Source organism: Parasteatoda tepidariorum, chromosome 3, assembly GCF_043381705.1.
Source record: "Parasteatoda tepidariorum isolate YZ-2023 chromosome 3, CAS_Ptep_4.0, whole genome shotgun sequence".
NCBI classification, from domain to species: Eukaryota; Metazoa; Arthropoda; class Arachnida; order Araneae; family Theridiidae; genus Parasteatoda; species Parasteatoda tepidariorum.
The window spans coordinates 79,959,261-79,969,194 of NC_092206.1; the positions used below are offsets into that span (position 1 = coordinate 79,959,261).

Below are 9,934 nucleotides of genomic sequence, written 5' to 3' on the forward strand. Positions count from 1 at the left end.
TGCCGTGACCAGGATTCGAACCTGGGTTATTGCGGCCACAACGCAATGTACTAACCACTATACGATCACGGCTACGAAAGGGTTTAAGCTTGTTAAATAGTAGTTTACAGAAACGTCTACAAATGAAATGCGAATTTTAAAATTAATGGAGCGTATCAATCTCATCGAAAGTAATGCTTTCCTACTCGTAATATAGGTGGCAGCATTGGAGAAAACTAAAAATGCATTCAAAAAAAAAACTTTGCTTTAATTTTCTTCTTTCCTTCTTTTTACAAAAAAATTAAAATAAACAAGGCTTTCAAATTTGGCTATTTAATTACAATGTCATCAACTCTCAAAACTATTTCATCAAAATTAAAAATTATTCTGTTAAAATTAACTAGTATTAACGCAAGTTTGTTTCCACTGATTTCATTTCCGGTTCAAATGAAATAAGATTTACGATTGCCATAGCTATTTATACAGTTAACCTGCTTTTTAAATTCTAATTTAACTTTTGGTTACTAAAAAGCCTCGTTGAAGATTTCTCGCAAAAGAGATCGTTTAGCAATGGTGCGAAAAGGTATTTTCTAACACTGTTTCACGGTCTTAAATAGTTATTTGGAATTCATTATTATCTTAATAGCTTACGTTGACTGCATTCAATTTTGCATGAAATTTGTTACAATTGTAAATGTATCGTATTTAAAAATGAAATAAAAAAAAATCACTGATAATTGCCAGAACAAGTTAACTAAATCTGTGCATCATAAAACTTAGAGGAATAGAGAAAGATAAAATTATTTTTCAGAATAATAAAAGAATAAAAAACTTAAAGTAAAAAAAAATGTAAATATAACAGATTATAATAAGGAATGATAAATAAATATTTCTAATTAAACCCTTATTTAAGGGATAAATAAACAATTTACTGGTAAATGCCATTGTAACATATATACGTCAATAATTTACTATAAAAATCGTTTTACTCTCATAACAACCAAAGATATTTAGATTTTAATATATTTAGGATCTTACCATGTAATTTTCTAGTTCGTTCAGAATAAAAATAATTGAACAGAAAATATCAGGTAATTTAATCTTTTTAATTTTTAGAAGCCAGGCATGAAAATTTTTTATGTATTATAGGATTGATGAAAGAAAAAAATCTATCTAATCTATTTAGGAATAACGCACTTTATTTTTTATTTCCATCCCCAAACTACAAAGGAAATTACTGCACAGTGCGCAAAAAAATAAATAAATGAGAAAGAGAATGAACATCTTCTAACTTTTGATTTAATTATCGAATTTTCACGTAATAGGACTCAATCTTTATGATTCGAAGGCTTAACCTTAACTAAAAGCGAATTAATTTTTGCCAAACGTTATTTTAGGTTATAAAATCGAACACAAAAACGTTCTTTCTCCGAGAACATGTTTTTTTTTTTTNTTTTTTTTTTTTTTTTTTTTTTTTTTTTTTTTTTTTTTTAAATCTTTTCTCCTGCAATGGGTTTAGAATCTTGTTCCTCAAAACACAGAGTTGGAAACAATTTGAAAATTATACTGCTAATAGTTTAGGTAGGAGATAGTTCAACCTTCTTTAAAAGTCAATTTCACTTCTTGCGTATGTCGCCTACTCAAAAAAGTTGTACTCTTAAATTTTTATAACAAAAAAAATTTTTTTTGGTCATATTTCCTTCAAATTTTAGATTTTGACATATCGCTCATGGGCTGTGGCTGCAATAGCAGCACAAATCAAAAAATCATGCTTTGAGATAAGTGGGTTTAAAGTATTCATTGCTAAGGAAAATGCATAAGAAATGCTTCAGTTTGCTTAAACAAAGATTTCGTTCAAGTTGAATTATGAGTGTGTTAGTATTGCTGCTGAAAAGAATGTGTATTTTCCTATTTACACCTGTTCTTAGTCGAAAACGCGTGTTTTTTGAGTTGTGCCACTATTGCAGCCCATGAGCGATATATAATTACTCTAATAAAATTAGTGCAAGAAATTGTGTACCTTAAAAAATTCAACACTTTTCGATCATTAGTAAATTAAATTGAAATAATATTTAATCATAATAAAAAAAAACTTTTTTCGTGGAATTATCTAAGGATTAAAAAAAATTTTTTTGCAAAATAGTTTCTTCTAAATAATATTCTATATAATCATGTTTCTAATATTTTTTTCTCTTTTTTCAATATTTTCTAAAGTCTAAAATCCAAATCTGCCAAATAATTGTATACTTGTACAGAAAAGTTCGTTGTGCCTAATTTTGCATCATAAAATATTGTTTACACTAAATAATTGCCATATTTTAAGTCACCTCTTTAAACTAATGAAATCGGCACTTACTCTGCGAAAATCCGATCACAAGAAGAAACTGTAAAAAACTTTTAGATTAGATTATGAAAAATTAGAAGACACTGAAAAAAAACCTACTAGACTTAGCTTTTCTCTTTTGTAAGATTGATGAAATAGACCATGCATTTCTATTTAGAAATATGTGTTTCTTAATTTTTAAGACTGGATAAGTTTTCAATTTTTAGTCTATTTCTTTATTTTTAAAAAAACCGATCTCCAATCTCATGATCTTTTTAAGTTTAAAATACTCCGTAATTTGATACAAAAAAACATTGAAAAAAAAGGGTTTTATGATTGTAGAAGTTTTTCACAATGACATTTTCCCATTTTTAAAAAAAATTACCTCCTACTTAATCTTTTTAAGCATTTTACTTCAGAAATATATTATTACTAGTGGGCTGCGCCCCCTGCTCGCTAACGCTCGCCAACCCCCGAAAATTGCTACGCAGTGTTATATGGTTTGCTCCGCAAACCAAGCTCGCTTCGCTCGCTACTAACTTAGGTACATTGCAAATGCACAAAATTCTAAGAATTCAAAACAATCATTCAAATCCATATAACAACTTTTTTTTCTAAAAAAAATTACATCTTTTTAGTAAGTACTGAGTCCTTAAAATAAATTTGAATTCAAATAAATGACATGTAATTCGTTAAATCTATTAGAAATGTGCTATAGTATAAAATCTTAAGATAAAATTTCTAAAACTGATATCTCTTTAAAAAGATTAAAATTTCGGCTATAATTAAGTCTATTAAAAATTTAAATAAGTGAATTGCAATGGAAAAACCTGCATGAACAAATAAATTCTAGTAAAACAAATAAATTCGTGATATAAATCAAAAATTGTCAAATAAATTCGTAATGGATGGGTGATCGTGTAAAGCTAAGGGTGGTGGCGCTAGTGGTAAAATTGGTCTTTCAAGACGTCCGGGTTACTGCTTCCGATATATTTCTACACCCCAGATTGAAAAAACGCGCCATCATATTAATGCATCATATCTTTCGCAGTATTTCACATGTACCGAGCTCCTTCTTTCAGCCTTTAAACTTCAGCATTATCATATTAATATTACAATCATTAGAATATTTTCTAATTAGGCTAACTTAAAAAGATATTTTTAAAGATATTTATGGCGACATTTTATTCAAATGTAGCCAAATAAGGGATTAGGTACAAAACATGGCAAACCTTGAGAATTATTCACAATGAGATATTAACTTTTCAAAAAATTTTTTGGCCTTACGACCTCTGAGAATCAATACATTTCTGAAAGCTCTTATGAATGGTACAATTATGTTTAGATATGAACCCAAATTACAATAACAAAAGTGCATAGAATATTAGGCTTGTTCACACATCGCCTCGTAGTCATAACATAAGCGGAGGGATACACCGGAAATTTTCTAAATTTCTTCCGGTTTAAGGACGCTTGTTATTGTTTACATTAGACTACCCATCCATACATAAATTCGTGAAAAAAAACGCTTTCGACAAAAAACCAAAATAGAGATCTATCGACAAAGACTTCTGCCTAGCTTATGCTCTCCCTGGTTATTTCAGTTTCCGTTTTTAAAAGCGCTATATGTTGAGCCATCTTAGCTAGATTTGGCATGTGACATTTTTAGCGGTAATCATTAGTCTATTTTCTAGCGTTGCCATTCGGGGAGTTGTAATGAGGCTTTTTTTTTATAGCCGTGTAAGAGAAATATATATATAGATTATATAAGTTCTCATTGTAAAATGTGTATTTCGACACCTCGCACGATTTTTGAAAAAAAAATTCCTTGTGGTTACTTTAAAAATCTTACTAAGTACAAGGAAAGGCGAAAAAAAAGGGTATCATGTTTCAAAAATATTACTTTTTAAAATTCAATTCCTAGCGAACTATTCGGTCAATTTCTCTCAAATTTTGTATTTTGCCATTTAAAATTACATTAATTAAAAACGTAAAAAAAATTGTATACTTTAGAATTCAAAAACTTTTTGAATTTTATTAAAAAATATAATAATAATAAATATTTACTTAAAGTAATATTTTGCATGACATTATCTTTGGTAAAATGAATTTCATAATAACATGCAAAATTTTTTCAAATCACTTTAAAAGTTCTCGAGACTTAGCGAAATAACGCAAAAAATAAGATTAGCATTAAGGGGTCTAAATCTTGGACTGCTCTCCTGACCAAACTATCGGGACCCAGATATTTCCCGAGTTGTGGCTACCCCCTATTTTAGGGTCAAAAATCTGAATCCGTTGAAAAAAAGGCGTGTTTATCCTGAGTAAGTGTACTTTCGTGTCTGATTTCGTAACATAAAATATTGTCAGCTGTAATTAATTTGCGTTTATGTGGTTACCCCTTTGAACCATTAAAATTAGAGGAAGATCCGATCAAAAGTTTTTTATTTTGCTCGCTATAGCTCGGACCAGAGTAAATATTTGCATCTCCAAATAGAGAAATTTTACATTTTACATATGTAATCCATGCTTGTAACAAAAGGCACTATTTGCAATATTGGTGATCATTTATTTTAAGGTTTTCCAGGCATGTACTAGAGAACTTATTTATTTTATGAAATTTTTTTTTCATTCAAATCTATGGAGAGCAAATCTTTATAGTTCAAAGATTCAATCAATTTAATAGGAAAAAAAATTCGTATTATGGTTCATTCTTTCAATTACTAGGTAAATCTCTTTAGTTCATGCCTTTGAATCTACAGTTTATGTTAAAATGTCCTTCCATTTAAATAAAAAAAAAGCCCTTACTCCATATTTGTAATTAAATAGGTAAAGAAAACAGAATAAAAAAATCATTATAAATGTGGATTAGTTTTCCTTTTTAAAGTGATTAACGATTTTCACAAGTTTCTAAATTAAAGAAAGTTAATATGAGTAAAAAAATAAATAAATAGATAAATAATGCTAATGCGTAATAACTGTAATAACGTACGCTAAGATTTAAGGCGTTTCTAATCGTGAGTAGGGGAAAAAAGGGGGTTCAGCCGCAGCAGGAGGGGTACAACTCAACATTTCAGATTCGGCTACTGCCGCAGCAGGAGAAATACANAGTTTCATTTTAATAAAGTTCTGATTTTATCAATATTACAAAAGTTAAAAAACGTGGTAAAAATGATCACTGCCGTGACCAGGATTCGAACCTGGGTTATTGCGGTCACAACGCAATGTACTAACCACTATACGATAACGGCTACTCTTGAGATTCAGCTTGTTAAATAGAAACTTAGAAAACTGTCTACAAATGAAATGCGAATTTTAAAATAAATTAAGCATATCGATGTCATCAAAAGTAATGCATTCCTACTCGCAGTATAGATGGCAGCATTGGAGAAAATTAAAAATGCATGTTAAAAAAAACTTGAGTTTAAATTTTTCTTTCTTTCTCTGTTCTCTCGTATTAAAAAAAATAGATAAAATAAGTTCAAAGCTTTTGAATTTAGTTGTTTAACTACAATGTCATTAACCCTCAGAACTATATCATCAAAATTAAAAATTATTCAATTAAAATTACACAGTGTTAATTGAAGTTTGTTTCCATCGATTTCTCTAATTAACTTGTTTTTTAAATTCTAATTTAGTTTTTGGTTGCTAAAAAGCCTCGTTATCCTCAAAGATCGATCTCATCAAAGAGATCGCTTAGCAACAGTGGAAAAATATACATAATTGCTAACATTGCTTTACAGTTTCAAATAACTTTTTTGAATTCATTATGTTATTTGCATTCAATTTTAAATGAAATTTATTACATTAGTAAATGAAGCTAATTTAAAAATGAAATAAAAAAATTACTCTTTGATAATTGCAAAAAAGTTTTATAAATCTGTGCATCATAAAACATAGGGAAATAAAGAAATTTATAATTACTTTTTAGAATAATAAATGAACCAAAAACCTAACTTTCAGCTTTTAATTTTGAATCATAATAAAAACGAAAATTTAAAAATAACAGGATATAATAAGGAATAATAAATAAATATTTCTAATTAAACCTTTAAACAAGGGGTAAATAAACAATTTACAAGTAAATGCCATTGTAACAATTTACGATTCAATCAACAATTTATGATAAAAATCATTTTACGCTCATAACAACCAAAGATATTTAGATTTTAATATATTTAGAATCATACCAAGTGATTTTCTAGTCCACTCAGAATAATAATTACCTTTTTATTTTTAGAAGCTATTCATGAAATTTTTTTAATAAACTATTCATGGAATTGATGAAGGAAAAAAAAATCTATCTTCTCTATTTGAGGAAAACATACTTTATTTTGTATATCCAGCGTCAATATCTAGAAGAATTACAAAGGTAAATTATTGTACAGTGCGCAAAAAATAAGTAAGAAAGAGAATGAACATCTTCTAACTTTCGATTTTTTATTATGGAATTTTCACGTACTAGGACTCAATTTTCATGATTGAAAGCTTTAACCTTAACTAAGCGAATTAATCTATCTGCTAATATTGGTGATCATTTATTTTATGGTTTTCCAGGCATGTACTAAAGAGCTTTTTTTAGTTTATGAATAATTTTTTTAAATTCAATTTAATGAAAAGCAAATCTTCATAGTACATACTTTCAATCAATTTAAAAGGAAAGAAAATTTGTATAATAGTCCATTCTTTCAATTAATAGGTGAACATCTACAGTTCATACTTTTGAAAGTACGCTACTAAGACAGTGTACTTTTGATCAGCTCAAGGTATGTGCAACAGTTCAAACATAGCCTACAATTACATAGTTTACAATTACATAGTTCAACAATTACATAGTCTTTGCCCCTCATAATAAGTACGAAATTTTGTTTTAGTATAGCTATGTATTTTTAAAATTAAAAATAGTTCAATAAAATATTTTTTGGAAATACATTTCTGATTTATTTATTTTAGTTAATTCAGTTTACTTGAGAAAAAAAGTTCATTTGTACGAAAATCCAAACTAAATCAACTAATGAATTTAAAAGAAAAAACACTCAAAATTACTGTTATCAAAGATGTAACATATAATCATTTAAGGTCGAACTTATTTTGGTCCAAAAGTACAAGTATTATGTTATACCTTGGATCAATTTTCAGAAGTGAATTGCAGAATTCGTCCACAAAATAATCATATCAATAAACAAGTGTATAATGTATTTCTCACAAAACAAAATAAGCAAAATTATTACTTTCTGTATTAAAAGAAAAAGGAGTAAAAATTGGTCCAAGACACAACAGTCTCCCCTACATTCAAACTCTGAGTGTAACTCAAAGTAAATTATTTTCCTTTTTTAGATCAATTTAAACTTTATATAATAATGATTATAATTATAGTCTACAGATAATATACAACCAAATCATAATAGTCTCGGTGGTGCCATCTAGTGTGTCAGAAACTAGACGTCCAAATTAACATGGCCAACGGTATCTCACCCATTGTGGTGGTCCTGAAAGAGTAGATACCACTTCTGGAGAACGCACTGGGTCTGCTCATCGGGAAGACTGACTGAGCAGCTCATAGGAAATAAAAAATTTAAAAAAAACATTACTAGTCATTCATTACTATGCAATTCTTAACCCTATTAATATGACCTACCTCCCATAGAAGTTATTCGCAACAATTATGGGACACCTTGTATATAAAATTTTGATAAAGTTTTGTATTAATTTTATTTTATTCATAAATTTTTTTTGTTGGAATTTCACACTGAATATATATTTTATATTCAGTATAATAACTAAATATTTTTCAGTTTTTCTTAATGTAGGTAAAGTAAAAGTTAGCTGGAAAATTCATTTTTACCAGAAAAGGGCCTACTTTAATAGCTAAATATAGAAGAATTATGACTAGAATGCATACTATGCTTTGCTTTTATAGAAAAATTAGTTTACTATCTGGCAGCCAGAAAAACGAATATTCTGTGCTTGAGATTATCAGGTTGATTTATTGCATCTTTAGGCTCTCTTCGGATCAAATGCCCAGTCCAATAAAGGGTCAATAACAAGATTCTTCACTAGTAACATTTCTTAATGTCTGTAAACAGTCAGCTAGCATTTCTATAAAAACTTTTTATATATAAAGTACAAGAATGAAATTTATAAACACAATGCAAATAAACATGAACAATATAAAAATTTGCTGTAAAATTTTTTTATTACATTTACTAGAAGAATGAAACTTTTCACTAATACGAACAAGACTGTGAGGAGAAAAAAAATCTTATTACAAATATTACAAGGTTTCTAAATAGTATAAATATGACTAAGATAATTTCTGTGTGAAAAACTCTTGTTACAGATTCCACTAGAATAAGGTTTTGCATTACTCATAAATATTAACAAGACGGTATTTAGTTAGATTATTTATGAGTGAAAAACTCTTATTACATGTACAACAAGAATAAGGTTTCTCACCACTATGAACACGACTATGAACATTTAAAGTACTCTTAGTTAAAAATCTCTTATTACATATTGTACAAGAATATGGTTTCTCACCAGAATGAATTCGTTTATGGGCAGTTAAGACACTCCTCTGTGCGAAACTCTGATTGCATGTAGTACACGTAAAGGTTTTTGACCAGTATGAGTACGAATGTGGACAGTTAAATAAGTCTTACATGTGAAACTGTTATTGCATATAGTACAAGAAAACGGTTTCTCCCCAGTATGAATACGAATGTGTTCAGTCAGAGAGTAGTTCTTTGAAAACCTTTTGTTACACATAGCACAAGAAAACTGTTTCTCTACATTATGAATACGCATATGTTCAGTTAGAAAGTAACTCTTTGAAAAACTCTTATTACATATAGTACAAGAATAAAGTCCTTCACTAATATGAATAGAGAAGTGTTTAATTAGTTCATCCTTCTGCAAAAAACTCTTATTACAAATATTACAAGGATAAGGTTTCTCACCAATATGAGTAAGACTATGCGTGGTTAGTAGACGCTTCTATGAAAAACTCTTATTACATATACTACATGAATAAGGTTTCTCACCAGTATGAACATGACTATGGACAATTAAGTTACTCTTATATGGAAAACTCTTATTACATACAGAACAAGAATAAGGTTTCTCTCCAATATGAGCACGAATGTGTCTATTTAAATCCCTCTTCATTGAAAAACTTGTGTTGCATATGCTACAAAAGAAAGATTTCCGATTAGCATGAATACGACTGTGTGTGGTGAGATTACCCTTCTTTGAAAAACTCACATTGCATATATCACATGAATATGGTTTCTCTCCAGTATGAACATAACTATGATAAATTAGCTGAGAATTTGATGGAAAATGCTTCTTGCATATATTACATGAATAAGGTTTGACACCAGCATGAACACGACAATGGGCAGTTAAAACGCTCTGACTCGAAAAACTCTCATTACATACAGTACAAGAATAAGGTTTCTCACCAGTATGAATACGAGTGTGTCTAGTTAAGTCTCTTTTCATCAAAGAACTCTCATTGCATACACTACAAAAATAAAGCTTCCAATCAGTGTGAATACGACTGTTGTGTCTACTTAGATTACCCTTCTTTGAAAAACTCACATTACATATATCACATGAATATGGTTTCTC

The 9,934-nt window shown here is 28.7% G+C and overlaps 1 protein-coding gene and 1 non-coding gene across 2 annotated transcripts; both read right to left on the bottom strand.

Moving 5' to 3' along the window:
* TRNAH-GUG (transfer RNA histidin (anticodon GUG)) lies at positions 1-72 on the bottom strand. The gene has a single exon. It is a non-coding gene; the product is annotated as a tRNA-His (tRNA).
* Positions 73-9,298: 9,226 nt separating this feature from the next.
* On the bottom strand, positions 9,299-9,805 carry LOC139425276 (zinc finger protein 271-like). The gene has a single exon (XM_071179244.1). The coding sequence runs from the start codon at positions 9,803-9,805 to the stop codon at positions 9,299-9,301; it is 507 nt and encodes a 168-aa protein (XP_071035345.1).
* Between the last annotated feature and the right edge of the window lie 129 nt (positions 9,806-9,934).